Raw genomic sequence first — 23,936 nt, forward strand, 5'->3', positions numbered from 1 at the left:
GCCTCACACTGTGGAGTGGCATCTCAGCCTTTGTGATTAATGGATCCAAAGCCACAGAGACTCTGAGCAGAGGTAATTGTCAATTATTTTTGCAATCTGGTAAATCTAAGCCTGATGCAATGAAATTTTTGGTATAATTATTTGTCAGACAGTTCACTGCTTAAGGGATTTAGCAGGCAATTATGTACTTCGGTGTAATGCAAAAAAATTTCATGTTCACCTGCTGTTCTGGTTGTTGTCTGGAGAAGTGCCAGGCCTCCACATCCACCTCTGACATTTGTTGCTCCTTGATGCATTTTAACAATTGGAGACTTAGAGGTAAAAATTGTGGGAATTAGGAGATAGGACCTGACATAGTTAGGCTTGTAGAAAGTTGAAGGATGATCTGGGAAGTATGAGGATAGGTAACCTTTGGGCTGTGCTGCTTCAGAGGTAGCTGTGTGGTGTAGTTGTACAGCATGCATTTAAAATAATAATTTTTCAGCTGTAAACTGATCCTAGTTACCATACAGGAAAATCCACTTAGAGTTTGAACCCAGCTGTTAAATGCATAACCGTGTCTGTGTTCACGAGGTTCAGACTGCAGCTGTTACATGGCATCCCTGGATATTAATCTCTCACTATTAATCAGCAGCCAAAGTAGCTTATGGTGAACTTTACAGATGCTCAAAATCTCATCTCTTCAGCATCAGACCTGGAGGGAAGATAGCAAATACTTGGGTCTTTCCTTCTTTCATTCCCTCCCTGCTTGTTTTTCTAAGAGGTAGGGTTCAATTCAGGATATAAGAAATGTACTTTGTACCACTTGTTCTAACTGGAGTTTATCACCCATCCTCACCTGCCTGGCCTTGACAGAGATCCTGGCTTTGAAGGCCTGATGTCTATTGGAGTGTGGCAGACACTTCACTTGTGTGATTTTTCAATGCCTGTTGTTCCAGATTCATCACTAGAAAGCAGAATACATAAGTGGACTGAAACTAAATGTGCCATGTGTTAGCCCAAATAACCATGAAGTGCTTAAAAGACCTGTGTGATTTTAAACTTGGATGGACTTTTGAGACTCACAGGACAACTCTCTTCCTTGAGTAATTTGTAGAAGTGGAGACAATTACTTTAAAAATGAACAGGGCTAGTTCAGTTATCCAGACTAAAGACAGTCTTGTCTTTTTACTAAACCCTATTTGCAGCTCTTCTGTTTTTTAGTGTTTCACACTGGAAAGTGACTGCACAGAACACATTTTCTAATGTTAGTGGTGTTTATGGTGTTTGTCTGTGATATTGTGAAATCTGTGATATTGCAATGGTACTGATCATCTATCAGCAGATTCTGGGCTGTTGCTTCAGACACAGTGTATTCTTGTAAGTCAAAACGTGCACACTAAGCAAGTGTGTTGTTCTTCCTGTGCTGACCTGTGGCTTTGCAGTGCTTTGGCAGTGTAAAAGGTACTCAAGCCATAGAATACAAACATTCCATGAAAAGGAAATAGGATATTCATTGCTCCTCTTTTGAAAGAGAGTTTGGGAAATGTTGCTTGCTGAGCTTCTTCAAATAAACTCCTGATCTCCTCTGGGACAGCTCTGCTGTCCTGGCTCATCCGGTGGCCCTGTAATGCACTCAGGAGGTGTTCAGGGAGCACAAGGGTGATGGGAAGTGTTAGATTTGTCTCTGTTCCTGCTTTGCTGAAGTTAATGACCTTCTGGTTTCTGTTTTAAAAACACCCAGTGAGCTGCACAGAGGCATGCAGCTCCTTTATTACTAATCCACTGTATAAATATTAGCCTTTTGTACTAATTTTGCTTTGCTAAGAAGATCACATCTGTGTGTATTAAGTCATAGCTCTGTGTTTGAAAGGGTATTTGTATCAAGCACGATTTGAAGTAATATAGTGCCAAATGATCACAAAGATTAACTTCTAAAAATTTTTTTCTGGGTTTCTCAATTCCCCAAAGGAGAGAAAAGAGCATCTTGAAAGGAATTGCTGCCCTTTCCAAGACAGTTGATTGCCAGTGGATGAAATTTAGGAATGGTTAGGAAGGGTAAACCTGGTCATCTTCCATCATAGAGCTTGTTAGTGATAACAGATCTACTGAGGTGGGCAAGACTGGGACTGTGGGGAGCCAGAGATGTTAGGTGTCTTTGGAGATTTTATGCAAGAAATTTAACATTGTAAAAATGGAGTTATTTAGTGTAAATGTTACCTTAATTTGTTCTTTCTATTCTCTTTTACCACAACCATTTTTTTTCCTCCACTTCTCTTTTGAGTAAGCCAATATAAGTGTGACATTTTGGGGAACAAATAGCCTGATGATGTGTCAGGATGAAAGAATTTGCTTGAGTGTGTGACAGCATTCCCTTGAGTGTGAAAGAAGGTGTGTTTGTTTGTCCCAGCAGTATTTGGTGTCCAGTACATGGTATGCTTACCCTGAGTGCTCAGTGGGATTTGAGCTTTTTCCCAGCCTTGGAAATACTGAACTTTTGGTGGGTAAGGAGTAAAACGTAGTAATTCATTTGAGCATGTTGTTTATAAATGATCCACTGGTGTCAGAGGCAGTGTCTGTGGTCCCTGTGTCTGGAAGAAGTGGTGTGAATAAAAGCTAAGCAGTCTGCATGAAACATAAGCACCTCAGGAGCTCCATGAATACCAACGCTATAATCTAACTTAAGCCAATTGGGTGAAAAATGTGGTTTCCTGTCTTCACTTGAAAAAAACGTTTTTCAGGCTTACTGACATGCATACTGCAAATTTAATTTTCATAAATATTTCATCTGTTTCTTATGCTCAATTTCATCTATCAAAGCCACACGGTGCAGGAGACATCTGGGATTGTACTTAAGCAGCTGGGTTTTATTTGCAGGAGGTTTCCAGCAAATTTCTTTTTCTTCCCAGACAGAATATCTTGGTGACTGTGCAGAGTACTGGGAAAATCAGTGTAAGTGAGCTTCAGAAACAGATGGGCTTCTTTTCTTCCTTTTCCTGAGTTAGGTAAATCATGTTTTGTATCTGGTCAGCCTAAGCAATAAAATAACTTTTTTTTCCTAACAGTGGCACCTTGTATACAGAGTGAACCTTACAACAGCCAGCTGAATTTTCCTTTAGTAGTAAAAACCATAGAAATTTTAGTCTGAAATGTCTGAAATTGATAATCCAGTTCTGTATTGGCACATGCTGTGATCAAGCAACATATATTAAATAAATAAATTATTAATTGAATACCTCTTCTAAAATGATAATGCATATTAATTAGGCCAGTGTGACATTACACTAACCTCTTTTCTCTTGTGACTAAGTAACAAATGAAAACCCAGTCTTTTGTTTAAGTTGTTAAATGTATTCTGTTTGATTAAGGACCACTAAGTAGATTTTGTTGAATGAATGATGGCTGCCTGTGGGAAGTCACCAGCTGAAAATACAGCTACAGATGAAGAAATAACATTTTCACCTTCTGAATCTGTCATTACTGACTTCAATTTTGCAAATAAATTCAGACTTTGGGAGCGTTCTTTCAGATCAGTTTTCAAAGAGCTGGAACATCTCATAAGCTTTATTATTTTTTTAAATGTAGTTTTCTCTATGTTCTCTTAGCAGTTCAGTTGCTTGCAGCTGCCTGAAGATGTACTTTATTTACTATTTTTGTTGCCTTATAAATTGGAAAATAAGTAGATATATACCAGAGTAAAAAAATATATATATCTTTTACATATATATATATATTTATATACATACATAGTATGTACAATATAAATATACCATATATAATACAATATAATATACATATATATATATATATGCATATATACATACATATATACATATATATGTACATATATATACAATATAATATATGCCATCAGTAAAAGGAGGGAAGGTAAAAGATTGTCTGAAGTTATTATGGAGTTTGTAAAATTTTGTATCTGATTCTGTCCAGATCAGTTGTTATTAACATGTCTTCCCCTTAAAAAAGAAGGGAGGATAAAAATTCCAGCTGTAGCTGTAGAAAAGAGCATGTGAGAAGTTTTTTGCTGCAAGTAGGGATAGCCCAGCTGCAGTAGGCATTTTAGCTGGACAGTGAGGATTAAACTGTCTAGGGAGCATCTTGTTCATGTGGGAAAATTTGGGCATGGAATTGCTGCTCTGTATGAAATGGAGATGCTGGTATGGGTAATGGTTTCTCCTTGGTAGTGGCTGTATTACATGTTCAGAAATTCACATTTCTCTTAGATTACAGTTCCCATGCAAACCCAGACACTGAAGTATAGTGATATTCTGGCATTTTTCCTGGTCAGTTCTCTTTAAAAAACAGGGTTCTCCAAAATGTTTGTGATTGATCCAGCATCTTTAGTAGCAGCTATTGATAGCTGACATTCTCATTGTGGGTGGTTATTAACATCTCTGCAGTGCTCTGGTTTTTGAAAGGCTTTAATGCTTGTCTTAGGCTGACTGTTCTCTGTGGCAGAGGGAGATGCTGTGCTTTCTACAGCCTGAGAAGGATTCAGTCTGGAATATCTGCTGTCATTGTACTTTGTTATTCTTTTGTATTGCCCACTCTATTGCAACTTTGACATAAATCCCTTAGAAATTCTTCTTTTTGGGAAAAAAAGTCCTAGACGCTTTATGCATCTGTGGTCATGCACTTTAGTCACGTACATGTTTTGTGCAATAGTAAAATAGTAACATCAAAGAAAAGCAGACTAAGCCTCCTAAAAATTGTGTGAAAATCTGACCTTTTTAATCAAGCTTCTTTCCCTTGGAGCATGTTTGTGCAGTCAGCTAGCATCCTGCCACCAAAGTGTGCTAAAATAAACCTAATGTTACAGCCTTCCTTTTGCAAGAAATATCTTGAGGTTATTTTAGGTAACAAAGAGAAATAAAGCCTAGCTGATGCAAAAATAAGAGAAAATAAATTCTGTCTCTAAAGCACAATGGTTTTAATAGGTGAAAAAGCTCTTTTTTTTTCTGCCACTGTAAGCAATGTGTTGGCAGAGTCCTCTGGGTGTTTAGAGAGCGAGGAGGGAATTCAGTCTGGAGCTTTACAGCTTTAGGTGACAGCACCTAATGACAACAAGCTCTGCCAGCTGTGTGCTTTCATGTCCTGGCACTAAGATGAAGTTCTTGGTTCTGGGAAGCACCTTCCTGCTCCCAGTGGGCAGTTCTTGGATGGATGGTAGGGAGGCTGCAGCCCTGCCATGGACATGCTGGGAAGTGGGGGACAAATGGCAAAGGTGAGAACTGCTGAGAGAATTCTGTGAATGGTGCACTGCTCTTGCTTCTCTCCAAGCAGATGATTTGTACTAGTGGGCAAACAGCTTCCACACTTGGATTGAAGAGCTAGAGGAGTGCTGTGCTCCTGTGGTTAGGTTTACACTTAACACTAGGTTAGGTTGAACACTTATATCTACACCAGAAGGATTATTCAGATCTAAGGAAAGGTGGTGTTGTAAATCTTTGTTACGTTTTTATATAGATTTGAAAGATGTGTAGAAATCTGTGCTTCTCTAACTGTTGGCTAAAATAAGATTTTCTTACTGTGTGACAGCATTAATGATTTGGCATACTATTTCTTCTGTATATACAATAAATAGGGGAAAATTCAGTTATGAGTAGTGTGAAAAAGAGCTATTAAACTCATCACTGTAAGCATTTGGTATAACCCTACCACTCCTGCCCCAGTTTCTCTTATCTGTTTAATATCTTAGTGGTAGTAACCAACCCTTTACTGAAGGAAACAATACAGCTCAGTTTTCTGAAATAAAATTGTGTTTAGTTCACTAATGACCTTTTAAAGATACAAATCTTTGTAGAATAATCCCACCTAGATGCTCATTTTATTTGTGGATCTAGATCCGAAGAAGTTCTGCAGTTGAACCAAGTTTGACTCATTTCAGTGGGAGCTAGTCACAAAGACACCCTTGTGAATCTGGCCTGTTCTTTTGTTTTACCTTCTTTCCTGCAAAATGGAAGTAATAATGCAGTCTGACTCCACAGAGCTGTTTATGAGAGACATTAATTGGGAGTTGCTGTCTGCACTGGTGACAAAGGCCATAGAAATATTTGTAGATACATTATAAACAGTAACAGACTGCTGCTCTCTCATATGCTGGAGCAAATGTATTTGAAAATTGGAGTGGCAGCCCACTTAGGCTGTGAGGTCTTGCCATGTTACATTCCCAGTGTTTTTCTCAGGGCAGTTTAATCTAAAATAATGGAGAATAAATTTCCCTTGCACAATGGCAGAGGGTTTGTCACCATTTTCCTGACTCTCAGACAGGATCTTCATTTGTGAAGGCATCCGTGTTTTGGCCTCCTTGCAAGATATACTGGAGGAGGGATGTGGCATGGGAAGGGTGTGTGTTCCAACCTCAGCATTCCAAAACTGAATCTGTTAATCTGGGCAGCTGTCTGATCTGAACCAAACAATTCCACCAAGTCCTTAATGCACTCAAAGTAATAGATTTTAAAGAGAGAAAAGTGGCATTTAGAAAGAAAATACGTCGATCTTAAGTGATGTCAGCTGTTAAGTTTCATATACCAAGTAAATCATGTCACACAAGCCCAAAAGAGATGAAAATGCCCTCACTAGTGCTGCAAATTGTCTGCATTTATGTTGTACATGCAGCCTTTGACTTCTGTGCATGTGCATTGCTGTGCAGTCTTCAGTTGCATGATAACAGATCAGCTTTTCCATTGGACTCCTGCTTTCTCCAGTATAAAGGATGAGCAATCCTCACCTATTCATTATTTTATTTTGTGTGACCATCACCTTATTTACCATGCTATTCAAACCCTGCTGAGGCCATGATGATTCATTTCCTCATATTTTTTTTCCTGAGACACCCATCATTGTAGTATCATTACTGTAACTGTAAACTGTGAACTGTTAATTTTACAAATCACCAAGGTTAGACACAGGGATATCTGTCCCCCCATTTAGCAGGTGGAGCATTGAGGTAGAGGATGGTTCAGGCTAGAAGAAGACACCCAGGCTGGGGTTTCACATTTGGGTAAAACCAGCCTAATTTAGCAGGTAAGCAGCAGTGTACAACTCCTTGCTGTTGATTCCTCTCCCTCCTTGTCCCTGGGACTTAGGCAGCTGCACAGTGGAGCAGATCACTGATGTGACTGCAAAATGATGGCACCAAAACAGAAGGAAAACGAGTTTTTGGTTGGACTGTCTCTTCTAAAGGAAGTGTGTTCTGACATGGCTGAACCCTTTGTGACATCATTGTTTTGCTACATGCTTGGTTTTGAGGCACTCTGGGCTCCATCCTTTGGCATGCACTTAGTTGAGGTGTGAAGCACCTTTCTGGCATCAGTGATACCTGTGGGTGCTGACTGTGCTGGGTGATCAGAGCTGAGATATTCAGGTTGAGCACACAGAGGAGTGGAGCAAAGAACTGGGGACTGCTTGAGAAGAGAGTGGCTTAAATATTTGTTCTGGCTCCACCTCCAGGTACTGCTGGGGAGAACAGGTCACAGCAAAGCATCAAGTGGCATTGCTTGCAGATCACTCCTTCTCTTTTTCCTTTTTTAGTCGTTTTTTTCTACTTGTGGTTATTTACCTCACCTACTTTTTAAGTTTCTGGCAGTAATTAAAAAAAGGTTCTACACACAGTGATGAATATCCTCTGTTAAACTTACAGAAGTAACACTAATTCAGCCATCTCCTTAGCAGGCAGGTGGGTAGGTGAACTGATGTTTTTTTTTTTTTAGTGTGCTTCTAACATATTGTGGTTTTATGGGTTATTGTTTAGACTTGGAAAAAAATTAAGTGGAAAACAGAAGTCCTCTCATGTAGCACACCCCCATTGTGCCAAAGCATGATGCATCACAATGACCATGCATAACCATGTCACCAAACTTCTCCCTTGAGTGAGCAAAGTGGCACAAATAATAGGTTGCAAATCTCCAGGTGTCCAGCACTTGGAAGGGACAGGATGTTTTGCTAGGCCTTGCAGAAAGGTTTTTCAACAGAGGAGTTCTGAGATTCAAAAAATCAAAGTGCAGTTCAAATCAAAGTGCAGTTCTGTGCTGTAAAGAAACATCCACCACTTCTTGTTTTCACCCCACTCAATTTTCCCCAGCACATTCCCCTCCTTGTGTGAGTTTATGTAGCTCCCAGTTTTCTCAGCTCACTTCTGCTGCTTACCAGTTTTGTGTTTGATGCTTTTTCTCAGCTTTTCAGTCCAGCTAGGTCTGTTTCTCAATCCATTGGGTTCCCAAATATGCTGTTGCATGGCCTGCCATAGCCTCTCACAGGCAGGAATCAAGGCTGCTGGAAAAGTCCTGCTGAGCTGGCATATTCCTTTGGAGGTGGCATTTTCAGGAAATTCAAGTCCTCAGATCCCTGGGGTGTCAATTAGTACAGCCAGGGAGTGTTACTGGTTTATTATTGGGGCAGGCTAGATCTTTGAAGGAGCTGCAACAAATGCACTCCTTATTCAAACTCTTCTGCTCATGAGTAAGAATCATAATAAAAGCTTCATGGAATGTACTGTGATGCTTCAAATTAGATTTACTACAAACCTGTCATATTTAAACATCACAGAATGGTTTGGCTTGGACAAGACCTTAAAGATGATCTAGTTGCAACTGCTGTCTCTGTCATGGGCAGGGACACCTTCCACTAGACCAGGCTGCTCAAACTCCATTCAGCCTGGCCTTGAACTCTTCCAGGTGTGGGGCATCCACAGCTCTTCTGGCAGCCTCTTTCCAGTGCCTCACCACCCATGTTGCTTCCCAGTACTTTTGAAACTCTCTATGTTTTTGTGCCACTGATAAAGGTATTAGGAGAAAAAAAAAAAAAAATCTTTGAACACTTCGAACAATTTTTTCTTTGGTCTCACATTATCAGTATTTTAGGAGTAATGGAAATCCCATGGCAATGTGTGCATCCAAGACTGGAATTTCAGTTTAAATCAAAGGGGCTTCTTTCAATTTTTGGAAATATTTCCAATAATCTCAGTATAGCACTGGTATGGCTTATGCTTTGTAGCCTTTGACATGTGATTCATCGCTCAGGTTACATTGGTAGCACCCTCTGCACTGTTCATTTCAGCAGGAGTCTCACAGCATCAGGTTGGTTTTGGATTTTTTTTTGTATTCCTGTAATGCCTAATGCCGCCTGGCAGAGATTTTTTGCTTGGATACATGTTGTCAAAATGAAAAGGGATGTTTCTGCTGCTGATAACAGTCAGCTATTGGGGATTTTAACTCAGCTGTTTCGTTTGCTCTACTCTGCCACTTTCATCTCTTGATTCTAAGAAAGGAATTTTTTACTTAGGCAAAACATAGCCTTTCCCTTTTGGCAGCTGGGAGAATAAGGATTAAGTTCTCTAAACAAAGCTCAGTGCCCTTGTCAGGTCTCTCTTTTCAGAAGGTCTCCAAATCCACAGTAATCAAAAGGCAGGTTTCAGGCAGAGCATTCCTTCCAAACACCTGCTGGATGGAGCTGAACACAGTATCCTTGAAGTGTATTGTGCTCTAACAGTTTATCCTCTTTGGAAATTTCTCCTGAAACTCAGTGGACACAGACCATAAGACCCTTCTGCAACACTGTGAGCACTCAGTGTCTGTTTCCTTAACCCCTGTGAGAAGATGCATGAAGGAATGCTTTGCAATAGCATTTTTCCTCCCTGTTTTTAAACATTCTTTGGCCTGTTAGGGATCCAGGCTGTAAGGAAAATGCTATTCCTCTCAATAAAGAAATGGTGTTACAAAAGCCTGACAGCTTGAGTCCAATTGAGTTGACTGGTGGCTCTTTACCTCCTCTCTTGTGCCCTTGTTGGCTTGACTGTATATCATCTTCTTTCACACTACACTGCAAATACTACTTTTTACCTTCCCCTATAAATTAAAAATTCAGTTGTATGTACATGGTACTTCTCTGCTAAATATGAAGTTCTCCAGCTGCGCACAAAGAACATAAAGCTTTGGAAAGCAAAATTTTACTGCTCTGACAACAAAAAAAAACCTCCAACTGGCATAAGCTGCTGTTCGCAAGAAATCTCATATGTTGAATAGGGTAAGACATGGTAAATTGTGTTATTTGTTACAGCTTCAGTTTGACTTACTTGAAAAATAAAAGCAGTTTATAAAGTAGCTTTATATTTCAAAATACTGATTAGCCTTTTGGAAAAGAAAAAAAAAAAAGATTGTGTAGATGAAACTGAACATCTTCCTTGGGAAATAGCATTAAACAATTAAAGGTCCGGAGACAAATGTGATATGGATTTTCTTATTCAAAAGATGTTTTCTTGTCTGCATTAAAAATAATCTCAGAGGAGATTAGGAAACATGGGTAGAGTCAGAGTGTGATTTTTAATGCTGCTTTGTTCTTCTGAGATTAAGCTGTTATGAGCAAAGAAACACACTGCAATGTTCAAAAATATGTTTTAATTTAACTTAAGGCTTGCTGCAACTGCTGAGTCTCCAGAGTAAAGAAAAAGCAAAATACTTTTGTAGTCCTCTTATTTCCAAAGATTCAGTGTCTCCTCAGAACAATTTCCCCCTGAGATCCTTGTTTTCCTTTTTTTTTACAACTTGTCTTTGGAGAGAACAGGGTGGGACAGAGAGCTTGGAACTAGATAACCTTTAAGATCTTTAAGTTCCCATACAATTCAAACCAATTTGTGATTCTAGGATTTCAGATGGTCACCAAGACTGATGCTACAACTAATTTAACCTCTGTTCGTATTCTGATGTAAATACGATAATGGGAACAGTATTGTTGGGATCTTGGAATTCCAGTGAGGGAATTGTCTTGATAAGAACTCTGTGCAGGGGAGGTCTTTTGGCTTGGTGGGCAATTAACAGTAATATGGAGTCTCTGTAATATCATAATATATGTTTATGAATGTTGCATTGAAACATTTCGGGTTTAGGTTATTTTCTTTATTGCCCATTAGGCCAATTTCGAATTTCAATGTTATGAAACTAAAAGTGGAGTTACGTTAAAAGAACTTTTATGTACTAGAAATTAAGATATAGATTGAGTTTTTTAATTAGTTGAATTTGCATTTTGAGGTAAATTTGTAAAAGGTTACAGTAAGTCTGCAAAGAACTTTGAATTGTCTAGGCTATCCCTCCACCTGAAGGGACTTTACCTAAACCATTTCTGACACCTGTTTGTCTAAGAGTTTTTTAAACCTTTGGGAAGAAATGTTTATTCTTCCACCTCTGTAAACAATCTGTTTCCATTCATTGTTAGGGTTTCAAAGAAAACTTGATCTTGTGGATGTCTAGGATCTCAGTGTTCAAGTTTCAGCCTTTGTTTCTCACGTTGTGCAAGTGCACATGGAGCAGGGGTACATTTCATCTGTGTTTGCAGAGGCTTTTTACTCATTTCAGAGCTGTTACCATGTGGCCCTTGTCACTAGACTGAACAAATCTCATAATTGTAATTTGTCCTCATAATTAATGGTTTTCAAATTGGTGAATGTACTTTTTGTAACTTTCTGGATTTGTTTTTCACACGTTTTTCTCCCTTGGGAGCGATGCTGCCCAAAGCACAACACAGCTTTTAAAGTGAATTTCCTGCCCTAAGCAGGAGCTCAGCTTCCTGCTCAAGTGGGAGCTTGTTTATCCTTTCTTGCACAGAAGAGTCTATTGATATCTCCTGATATTGTAACTGCTTTCTCATAAATTATTACACTGATGACTCACAGTAAGTCAGTGACCTCTTGTCTGATGCTGCAGATTATTGACTAGCCAGTTGTTCTCCACGTTGCATTTGTGTGCCAAATTATGACAGTTCATTATTTGGACTTGCCCTTACTGAATTTGTGGTGTGTCAGAAATGTCTCATATGGATTTGTCATCAGTGCACATTGTTCCTCTTGTTAATAATTGCTATTATTTTTACAGATGGTTTGGGAGCAGGTCGAAATTACAGAATCTAATAATATCAGTGGCAGCACATGAAAATGCATCCCCAGTGCTGCCAGGGAAGGGAGCTGGAGTTGGCAGGTGGATGTGGGGATAGGGACAAACTGTCCTGCTGCTTCTTCTGCAGGGGAATTAGGAAAAAACTGTATGGGAGGCTGGGACCACTGCTGCTCTTGCTCTGTTGGTCTCTCTGCCCCCATTCCCACGTGGGCACTTCCAGCAAGCCTGGATTTCTGTGGCTCATTGCTTTCATGCAAGAAGGCCAGTGACTGCTTCCCCCATCCATGGACTGCTTCAGCCCTGAAGGAGTTCCCTGCAGACCTTTATTGCTGGAAGAGCAGTCTCCCTGGGGGCTAATGTGAGTTTTTTTGAAAAAGGCAGGTTGTACTTGGCCGAGGAAGGAAGAGCATTGGTTGGCAAGGAGACTTGGTGGTTCATCCAAACCTCAGCTTTCGTTTAAGCTGCTCAAAACGTGGAACAAGCATTAACTGCTGCACTGATGGCTCCCCCACCTCCTGGTGAGTGTGAAGTGATGCATTATTTGCTGTCTTATTCACAGCTAGTTCCATTGCTGGAGGTGGGAGCTTGAACTGTGAAACCCCTGAAGGACCCTTTTGCATCAAGACATGTCCTTCCTAAATATTTGATAGGATTATTTTTCATCTGTCTGTGAACTCTCCAGTGCTCAGGTGTGGGCAGAGAAGACCTCCATTTGGAGAGGCTGATGTTGTACCCCTGCAGCTGCTCTTTGCTGAGCATTCCTGGAGTCGGGCTGCTCCCACATCCCTGTTGTGCTCAGGGAGGTACTTCCCACTGCAGGGAGGGAGTTGGTTATCTCATCAGTGCTGTGGCTGCTTCCTGTCACCTGCAATTCCACATGTCAGTATTCTCTCTAACCTTTTCAAATAATACCAAGAATAAATGACTGGCATCTGAAACAACACATTTGTTCTTAGCAGCAAAGACTAGACCCAAAGTAACTTATTGTAAAGCTCTGTTTCCACCAGACAGCGATCTATATTGAAGCTTATTAAAGTCATGTGTTCAGTTTTTTCTTAATTGCCCCCATTCAAGCTATGGCAGGCAGCCAATAAAGCACTAAGTGGAAGTTTCTGTCAGTTCACCTGTCTCTCTGTAGCTAACGAAGTGTGCCGGTTTTTGTCTTGTAGACGTTACACAATTCATTGTCAGAGGAACTTGTTATATATAGACTTAAAATAAATTAGTTTAAGACAAGGCCAAAGCCATTCAACTCTACTTCTTTGTGTAGCAACTCATGTATTTATTATACAGAGTGACACATTAATACTTTGTTTGGGTGGAGAGCTTATTCTTAAACAAGAACAGGCGATTCTGGTTCTTGGCCGTATCCATCTGTTAAATGTCCTAATTAAAAAGGATGACATCCTGTGTAGCATGGGTTTCATCAAGGGCACCCACCAATCTGGATTATGGGCTCTGCTGCTTTCACTGATGGGTTAGTTGGAAGCTCTTCAGGGGAAGAGCAGGGGTTACCATGTTTTCAGGCCCTTGTCCTCTGCTAAAGCCCAGTTTTCAGCAGAGGTCTCCTTTTGCATCACTTCTAACCATAGGAGAATATCAGCAATTGCCTCCCATCAGCCTCCTTGGAGAAGTGGCAAATTATTTTTACAATCTTCCAGGAAATGAAGTCTTCTAGGAAATACAAGGGTGGCTTTAAGTTTACCATTCCTGATCTCTATGAACAACAGGTATGCAGCTTATCAAAACTGTAATTAATTCACAGTTGGAAGAGCCTCCAGGATAGAAACCTGACTGCAGGAGAAGCAACACTAACAAAGCAAAGGGAAAAAGAATCTCCTGTTTTCTATCAGAGCAATTAATCTTGAAAATTTTCTTTCCTTTGAGGAGATTGGCAAAGACAGCTGTTGCTTCATCCTGGAAAACAGCCCAAAAAAGGTCTGCATAAAAAGATCCTGCAGTGATTTCATTATAAGCAGTAAGTTTAGCAGCAGCTTTCTGGATTTTCCTTTATTCTGCTGCAAGATTCAGGTGTGCTGGCATGTATTCATAGAAGGAAATGAGCAAGCCAGCAACTTGGCTTGCTGGCCATTAGCAGTGAAATGCTTCTGGATGAGCTTCCACAATTGTTCAGTTGAGTGAGCTCAGAGTAAGGCTGACACCTTCATTTTGGTGATATCCAAACTGTCAGCACATGTTTTCCTTGTCCAGCCAGTTTGTGAGCAGCAAAGTGCGGTGTCTGCTCAAGCCTGAGGGGGAATAAAGCATAGCCTCCCTTGGATAACTTTAGCCTCCCCCTGATTGCTGTTACAGAGAATGTCTTTTGTAAACTGCTCTCCTGAAGGACAAATTCTGATTCATTTTCCCTGTTCACCTTCCTGAGAAAGGTTATGTTAACACAAGCTTCTCCCTGCAGAATCTTGACTCTTCTATGCCTTTCAATTAAGAATCTTCAGCAAATCTCAATTTTTTAAAGGTTTCATATACAAGGATGCAGTTCACCTTCTTTTTATGTATTGCTAGCTCTATTTTTGTTGCTGAAAAACTCGGGAAAGAGAAGAGAGGAAAGGAAGGAAGTTAAAGAGTTTGCCAGTGGTTAAATTTTTGCAGTGGGTTAATTCTTGCCAAGATGGGGTGTATAGCTCATGTCAGGTGACTGGGCATATGACTTGTACTCTGCCTGATGGGTTTTCTGGTTCTAGATGTTTTTGCAGGCTGGATTAACTTCTGTGACCTGTTTCTTCAGGGTGAACATAAATGTGATTCAGACAATGTTAGACCTAATCAGGATTAGCTCCTTTGTTATTCTTCCTACGAGGATGACTGAGGTGACAGTTTACTGTTCAATAGATAGGACAAAACACTGCAGGGTAAATTTACACACAATTAAATCCAGCTGCTTTTCCCAGCAATGCAGAAACTTGTCTTTTATTCCAGTCTGCAGTTTGTACACATTCAGGCAGCATGCAGAAGAGAATGAGATGTAGTCTTCCATCTTTGCCCTTGCAAAGAGATTTGTGGTCCTGTGGAACATCTGGGTCTCAATATATGCATATTAATTGAGTTGGATGATTAGAAAAAACATCTTAGTATGTTGATGATCTATTAAATAATTTGAGGACTCCTCTAAAATTAAACACTAACATTTCTTCAGTCTCTTCAGGACCTGGAGAATGGTTTTCTCTATGAAACAGTGTAAAAGGGCCTTAGCAATGTGTCTTTTTAACTGAACAAGCATTATTTGTCCAGTTTTTTCACACTGCTGTGCTTTTGGGTTCTTTCATCACAATAATGCTTCCTAAGATCTCTATGTTGTTTTATACCTTCCGAAGGAAATGCCAGAGCTTAGAGTTTCATTTTCAGCACCTCCCAAAATATTTCTTGCTGTTTTCTATACACTGAATGTGTCTGCTTGCAAATGTGTCCATCAGCATCTATTCAGTGTATGAGAAACAGCAGTGGACCTGAAGGCTGCACTTCTGTCAGCACTTAGAAGGCTGAGGTGAGAACTGGAGTCTCACTTTAAAAGATACAATGGAGACATGGCAGTTTAAACCACAAGTGGTTAGACTCACAAGTTTCTCACCCCAAACTGTCATTGGTTCAAACATTTTTTAAATCATGAAATAACAGATAGTGTTTATTGTTCAAAATCCCAGCAAAGGGCAGCACTCTGTCCTCATACAAAAGTAATCCCAATGTATTGTGAAAAACAGAAGGCAGTGTTTTGACTGAGAGGATTTCACCTCTCTCTTCTGTTAATGAATAAAGGTGAACTTCTGGGAGACAGAAAGGTGATAATGGAGAATTCAAATAGCAGTTTTGCCTCTGATCTGTAGAGCATGGAAGTAAATCCTATTGCCAAACAGTTGAAACTAGCCAACAAAAAAATTGAATCCATTCTCTTCTGCTTCACTGTTGTTTTTCATGCAAATTGGCATGAGATGGTTGAAGTACAGACATGCATGCAGTGTGAGGAAGTTTCATTTATAATGCCATTACAGTGGGAATTTTACTTACACCAGTCTTCAGGTTATAACTTCCATTTAAAGTTACATAAATGAAGGTTAACATCTGAGCTGGTGAATAAAGAGGGGTTTTCTTTGTAGGTGGTTTTTGGCAAAGTTTAACTCTGATTCTAGAGTTACTGAGTTATTGAGTTAAAATCTCATTCTAGTGAGATTTTCTTCAGCCTTCTCCAGTTATTCTGTGGGGAACAACATTCATGCAGTCTTGTCCTAGCAGGATATACTAATGCAAAATACAGGTCTCTCTGGAGAATGAAGACTGTTTAATGAGTTGGTTCCATTTTCAGGGGCAAATATTTATGAAAAATAATATATTACACCATTCAAAATAGACCTGTAGATTCCCTTTGCAGCACTACTCACTGCAGTCAGTAGCAATTACTTTAGATTTCCCCCATAGATTTTTCAGGTTCTCTACTTAAATATTTGTTCTGTACTAACAGCAGAATATCCTACAGAATGTTGCACATGACTGACATTTTGAACACTAACTGTTGAAAGACAGGGAAAGAAAAGCTGGGCATCTGATACATTGTGATCTTGAAAAGGTATTTAATTCCCTAAAAATGTTACTGAGAAATGTATTTCTGTTGGTTTAAGTAATGACCCGCCAGGTGGGCTGAAGGCAGAGGAGATGGAAAAGGAGTGAGGAGTGGTTGTTAACAGTAGTGTGCTATGTGAAGCATGCTGAAGTTACCCTTAAAAGTCTGACCTGGGGATGAGGCTTGCTGCCAGAACTGGAGAGCTTTTCTTAAGGCTGCTCTGTAGCTTAGTAGAGACTTACACATCAGGACTGCTGTTTAATCAGTGCTGAATTTGTCTAATACTCAATGCTGAAGCTTGCAGTTGTTCTACCAGCAGATGCAGACTTCACACAGTAGAATGTTTTGAAAAGGCTTGAGTGATTTGCTCTGAAGTTTGCTACTGAAGGAGAGCAACTAGACAATTCCCTTCCTCTCAAAATGCCACTTTTCTGTGATTCTGTGGGAAATATGTGGTGTGTCCTACATGATACTTTCTTATCTGGCAGGGCTGGCCCCAGCTGTGCCTGAAGCCTTGTTTCACCTCTGGGATTTAATCATCAGTGTGAAATGGTGGCCTCCTTACATATTAAAAAAAAAATAAAAATTAAAAACAACCAGAGTGTGGTTTGGGTTAAGCCTCATTAAATCCCAGAATTAGTTCTAAGTGAATCACTGATATCTTGGTGAGACCAAACCTCTGAGTTAAATGTGTGGAATGGATATTTCCCAAATTTCTGCTGCCTGCTGTGGCAAAGTCTTGAATACTGAGAAGATGGTGGAATGCTGACTCGTTTTAGCTAGGACCCAGCAGATTACTTTATTTTCACATCTGAAGAGGGCTTTTGTGAATTTTTATCATAATTATAGATATTTGACTATCTCAATATGTCACGCGACATCCTGTAAATTTTCTAAGTGCTGACTCTCCAGCATTTCCACTTTTGGGAGAAAATACACTTTGTCTTGCATTTCTTTTTAGTCTAATGTGTCATCATAGCATCCTATTAAAATGGATAGATGAACAGAAAATTCCCAATATTCTTTTTCATCATCATTTTTAATTTTTCTCCTAGAAAACTGGAAAGTGATACGATGGATAGAGCTGATTGGAAAGACAATTAAAAAGCATAAGAAGATAAAGACTAGCAGAAAAATGTTTGGGTTTGGGCCCAAAGTACTCACACATTTGAGTTATACTTGACTAATAGTTTCAATTAAATGAGTGGAGAATTTGAAATTGTGTGAGTACAACTTGTTCTCAGTAAAATGTAAATACTTTTCTTTCAAAATAACATTTCCATGTAAACATTGACCTAGCTCTAAGCAACAAACCCCAAAATACAGTGACTTCAAGGAGGAGTAAATAATATAGAAAATAAACTACATCATGTGGTCTGAACAATACGCATTCAAAATTACATTTACGGGTTGGCTGGAAGTGGAGTAAGCTTCAATAACTTACTTAAGCTTATTTCCAATTTTCATTTTTAGTAGTCTTGAAATGTGAAAGTTCCTTACACAATTATTCTGAAGGTGTGGCACCCCTGTTTTATTAAACAAACAAACAAAAACTCCCAAATGTGCACAATGAATGACAGAGAGACCATCCAGGGAGAATTAGAGGTGAAGGAGAGGGAGAGCAAGTACACAGCCTCCATGTGAAACCAGATCACCCACATTTTAACTGGGAGATCTGCAAGGTTGTTTCCTCCTTCCATTTGAACTTCTCCAGAGGAGTGTGTTCTCCTCTCTCTCGTGTGGCAGCAGCGTTGGTGACACGGGTTCTTCAGGGATAACGCACTTGCTGCGCTGCTTCCTGAAGCCATCTTCAAGCTAAACAAAGCACCTCCCTTGCCAGAAATGCAGATCACTCAGTGGCTTTGCTCAGACAGAAGCTCCCAGGCGTCTCCTTGCACGAGCACCCTGCAGGAGCAGGGAATGCTTGCCATATAAACAAACATGGCCCAGGGAGGCTGGCCTCCAGCTTGCAAAAATAACGCACGCCCCGGCAGGGTAAATAGTTTACATCTCCTTCAGCCTCTGGGTTGTGTCACTGAGCTGCTGGGTGGAAGGAGAAAATCTGCTGCAGCCTGAAACACACATCTTCAGAATGGGAGGGTGGAGAGGTTGTGCTTTAGATAGCTTTTTGTGGAGGAGAAAGATCTTAATCGGCGTCCTGCGGACCACAGCTGGCAGAAGAGCATCACTGTGTCTGGTTTTGGCAAGAGGCATCAAAAAAGTGCACTGATTTGAAGTGTTTCAGACATTGAGTCCTATTTTTTTTTGCAAGGCACATGCAGGAAAATCCTTGCTTCTAATTCATGTCATTAATGAACACAAAGTGCAATAAATGAAATGTATGCAAACCATGGGAGTACAGTGTGTCACCTCTCCTTTACTGCCTAAATGTAAGCTGTCTGCCCATAGGCAAAGAGGAGTGAAATATGCTTTAGAAATGTTTAGGTATTTTGGAAGGATGGGTCCAGAAAATTATTCTTTGCTATTGTGTTATGTGGGAGGAAGCTTTGCTGACTAGGTTTTGATGGCTTAAATGAGAGGAGAGGACACCTGCTCAAATTCCACCAGCCGCCAGCTTTTCTTTCTTTACAGATTAAATTGGATATAAATCAGATTATTTAGGTTTCAGTTTCCATCATTTGTTTTTCTTTAACAATAATCTCTACACCTTAGGGAACTCCCAGTGCATGTGATTTGGGACTAAAAGATGAAGAGATCTCCTCAACCAAAGGATTACAAAATTAGGAGTGGGGAAACACCTGCACATCTCTGCTGGCAGAGGAATTTTGACAGGGGTGTTTGTTTTGGCAAGAACTGCTCCCTAGCTGGTGTTACTGTGGAAGTGGAGTCCTTTGCTGATACCCTGATTGCTGCAGGATGGGTTAAGTTCATAAGCAGGGCTAATAGCTTGAGCACATTGTCCTCCATCTCTTCTCCTTGGATGAACCCCTGGGCACCTTTTGTTGAGATGAAGCTGAGGGTCAGCCTGTTAAAATCTTATGTCTGGCTTTTTGAGGAAAGGTTGGGTCCCACCTGTCAGACAGCCCTGTGATGTCATCTGGAGGATTGTGGTGATCCTCTGCTGAGGGAAGTGGGAAGGAATATTGAGATGACTTTCTTCTGGAAAAGGGTGGAAGTGACAGAAAGGAGATAATGGTTGAATGATCTGCTGCAGGGCAGATAAAACAACAAATATTGACATACAAGAAAACTATGAAATTCTTCAGGGGTGGGAAGAAGATATTTCTAAGGGAAGTTTTCTAGTGCCTCTGTTCTTTAATAGATTTTTTTCTGTGTTCTTCCCCCCCACCCCCCCATCCCCAGCTCTAAGATGTGTGATTTTTTGTTATTTTTCAATGGGGTGTTTTTTCTCTCTCTTGTTCACATATTCTAGTATGAAAGCTCTCTAAAAGAAGTGTAAAAAAAATGAGAAAGAATCTGTTCTACTGAACTTTTTTGAACTTCTGTAAGTAGTACAACATACAAGTGGAATGACAGGATTATGCTGGTTTCTTGCAAGCCTGTTTGAAAAGCATGGGGTTTTTCACCTTTAATTTGGCAGTATTTTCAACTATTCTAATACAATGATCTATATAACCTACATCTGTTCCTTTCTAGAAGTGGGCTGAGTCTCATTTTGCCATGATTGTTAGGGGCAGAAACTTACTTTTGAATTTACCTTTGGCAGAAGAAAATACTCCTGAGAGTGCTAAAAAGGAAAAACTTTGCAGGGAAAGGAAAAAGTAGTCTTAAAACACTCAATTAATATTATTGTCGAATCTGAAATAATTTTTTATTAGTGAAGGGAACCAGAAATATGATGCTAGAATACAGTGGTTCCTAATCATCTCTTTCTGAGTGGGTGTGAGGTTTATAAGTCAAGGGTTTTGACTTCTTCCCAACGTTCCCTAGTATTTTATGAGTTACAGAACAATGAATGTGAAATCCAAAAGGGATCCTGTAAATCTATTACAGTGCATGCTGGTCTTTATTTCACCTTAATTTTTAACATCATAACTCAATTTATTTTCAGTGGGAATGAAGATATAGGCAAGAAACAGGGGAATTATTTCACTAAGTGAATTTTTAAACTGACTTTCTCCAATTGACAGAGAAAAAAAGAGGAATTCTCTGCAGGTGACATCTTGCTGTGAAATGCTAAACCCATTGCAGGTGACAGCAAAACTAAAAATGCTTGCAGTAAAGTCTGGGATTTTATTCTATAACTCCAGGATTTTTAAAGGGGTGAAAATTTTAGATTGTGCCCTGTACTAAAGCTGTATGAAAAGTTTGCAGAAATCACTGATTCCTTCCTGAAATACAATGATCTTTGGATTCGAGTCTGCTCAATTTGAGAGCTCACATTGATGGTGCTGTTGAGAATAAAACCAAAGAAGGAGGGTTGTCTCCATCTGAGTGTATCCCCTGCTGGAACTACAATGAGCAGGATGTAGAAAAAATTACAGAATTCTAGTTCTGTTGGTTTTGTATTTAACTCTTTTTCTCCTTTCTTTAAATGTATCTTCTTAGTTTGGTTGATTTTTTACATTATTTTCATGTAAGAAATTCTATTGCTGAGTAAGAAAAATATGTAGTACAAGAAAATGTTTTTTTTTCTCTCAGAGTATATTTTAGACTTTTCTGAACATACATTTATTAACTTTATTCCTTCAAGTAGCTATTAAAAGTTCTTGCTTGTTTTCAGGTTTGGTGGCTAACATTTAGTGGAGAAATTGTAGGTGTTTCTAATGACCTGCAGTTTTTGGGGGCCTAACCCAATTTTTTGGGTGAGATTTTATAGAAGAAAATGACTAAATGTGACATATTTTCTGATGTCACGCATATTTAAGTGTTTACATTGATTTTCTGCTGAAAGCATTACTAAATCTTTGAAATGTGTTTCCTTGAGCATGGTGGTAACATAGGGAGAAAAAAGTGAATTCTGTGTTGGAGTAAATCAACTGCCCTTTTTGGAAGTGTTTTTCTAGTGTCTCAACATATAGATAAGTCTTGTTCTTTAACTCACAGAGACTGAACTTCTGTCCACAAGCTTCAGTCCAAGGGGAAGCTACTTTGGAAAGGAAAACAGTGTAGAAATATAAAATATTACATGTAGAAAAGCGTGCATGTCTATAATAATCACATTCATCTTTAAAAATGGTTTTTACTCTTTTCCTTCTTCATCTGACTGGAACTCACTGATAATGGTTGTTTTATCTGGTATGGTCCCCACCTAGGAAAGGACTCCAGCAAATCATTCCTCTATTGAAAAGTTGTGTAGGGAATTGATTTAGCAGTGGTGCATTAAAAGAACAGCAATACGAAATACAAGCTGAGAGGGAGCAATTTCAGATAACTTTATGGGTAAATAATAATCCTTGAGCTTATTTACAGAATATCCAAATACTTTCCTTTATTTCTTAGTTAAAGTTGATCAAACCAGTAGTCAGGATGTGTAGCATGGAAACAACCTCTTATTTGTTAAACTTGACCACCAACACATTCTTTAAGAATTCTACTATTTTATGGAAGAAAGCTGACTTTTTATATTCTTTTACCCTATATTTGGCATCTATTTCCTTTCATATTCTGATGGAAAATGTTGCACAATTCATGCATTTAGGTATGTTAACAGTATTTGTAGTGAGTTACAGTGCACTACACTAATGAAGTTTAATTTTACATTTTTACCTAGCTGTAAAATACACTTTTATACAAATGAAAAGTTGAAAGCTTGGGAAAATATTTTTCTTTCTCTTTGAAACTACACAGCATCTCAGCTTGAAACACATATTTGCTGTAGGCCCCTTGTTCTTATGCCTTGGAGTATTTTTAGAGATTGACTGGTGCTGAAAGAAATGAAATTTAGCTGGATTGCAATTTCTGTCTCTTTTAAATAGATTAACAGAGGAAAAGGGAAAGAAGAGAATAATTCAATATTTTAAATTCATATTAGGGAGCCTAGCCACCTTCTTTTAAGTGAAGTCTCTACAAGACCCACGCTGTTGTATTTTGTTGGCATTAGTTGAAACTTCTTTTTGATTTTTGCTGAAGTCAAATGGATTAATTGAAAAATAAATAAATATATTTTAAAAAGGAGGAAAAAATAAATCTTTAAAACACTATGAAGGAATTAGGTTGAGGAAAAATGAGGGAGTGATTTGAAGAACAGAATAATAAAATATGGGAAACATTGTTCCATCATCATTATTTTATGATTATGTGCTTTATTTTAGAATCAAATATATGTGAACAAAATGTTACACTATGGCCTTGTGTTTATTGTGCACATCAGAAAAATGCTTACAAGGACCAAGCTTTCGTACTTATATTGCTTATATTGATATTATCATATTGAACAATAGCACTGTTTTCAATTTGCAAATTATTTCACGTCCACAGTGATTTGTTCAGTGGAACTGCATCTGTGTTTCTCAGTTTAGAGTCCTAACACGTTAATTATTCATTGATGTATGTTGTATTTAGATAGAATATGTGTCTGATATACATAATATATAAACAATATTTCTTTCAGAATATCCCAGCTAGATGGAATTAAACTGGTAGAAAGGCCATGGATGCATGGCTTGCCTTTCCCCAGTGTTTTTGCCTGCATTTTCTTTTCCTCCTGTCCATATTTCTGGCAAGCTCTTGTGGATGTTTGACCAGCAGGCAAAAAAAATCACTGGAAAACACAGCACTGTTTGGTCTGCTGTTTTCCTGTCAACTAGCAACTCACAGTACACCTGGGTTTATAATTTCAAGATTGTTACTAGAGTGTGTGGTTAGGATAGGCAGAAATCCTCTGGCTGCATTTCCGTTCTGTATTGTGTTATCCTCTGTTGTATTTCAAGTCTCAGGCCATTCAGGATAGTAATCTGGATGGAGCTGGGAGAGAAGGAGTGTCTGCAGATGGCATTCTTCTGTCAGTCTTGTAATAAAAACTCTCATCTGCAGAACAGAAATGGTTTTAAAAGAACATAGTTATTCACACCAATGACTTGCAGAAGGGCGAGGTGCATCATGGAGCATCTGGGATAAGGTGCCACAGGGATTCATCACTTTGGAAGAGGATCCTTTCTTGGTTTCAGCATCTCATAACCTCACTCTTAGGTTTTGTTACTTCACAGGCTGCTTGAAGGCAGAGAAGCTCTTTTTTTGGGTCCACCATGAAGCTAGGCGATGGCATGTTCAAACTTTTTAAATTAGCATAGTGGCAAGGGTTGTCCTTGTTAACAGAGCCTGTGTGATATTGCTGAAGGCAAAAGGATTTTTCTAGGGAAGGGTAAAAGGCCATTTAAGGAGTGTGAAGAACTGCAGGTTTTGAACTGCAGAACTGAAGAGGACTCCTGTCCTCTTAATTCACTTGGGCTAGCGTGATTGCTGGGAGGAGTCACAGAAATCTGTCAAATCCTGTTGGGAGAGTGATCTCTCCTTTTATTGAAACGGATTCTCTCTCTCTCTTAATCCATGTCATAGTATTT

At 39.2% G+C, this 23,936-nt stretch overlaps 1 protein-coding gene across 3 annotated transcripts in view; it reads left to right on the forward strand.

The window, feature by feature from the left end:
- Window positions 1-23,936, forward strand: part of BMPR1B (bone morphogenetic protein receptor type 1B) — a 95,869-nt gene that overhangs the window by 30,523 nt on the left and 41,410 nt on the right. Inside the window, exon 1 of one of the 3 annotated variants that reach the window (XM_056489839.1) lies at window positions 12,314-12,400. The exons of the other annotated variants lie outside the window; for them this stretch is intronic. Within the exon in view, the coding sequence (XP_056345814.1) occupies window positions 12,382-12,400 (19 nt within the window). The 5' untranslated portion in view covers window positions 12,314-12,381. Of the gene's footprint in view, window positions 1-12,313; window positions 12,401-23,936 lie in introns of those variants that run through there. 3 annotated transcript variants of the gene reach the window in all.

The sequence above is a fragment of the Oenanthe melanoleuca genome, chromosome 4, assembly GCF_029582105.1.
Source record: "Oenanthe melanoleuca isolate GR-GAL-2019-014 chromosome 4, OMel1.0, whole genome shotgun sequence".
Lineage (NCBI taxonomy): Eukaryota > Metazoa > Chordata > Aves > Passeriformes > Muscicapidae > Oenanthe > Oenanthe melanoleuca.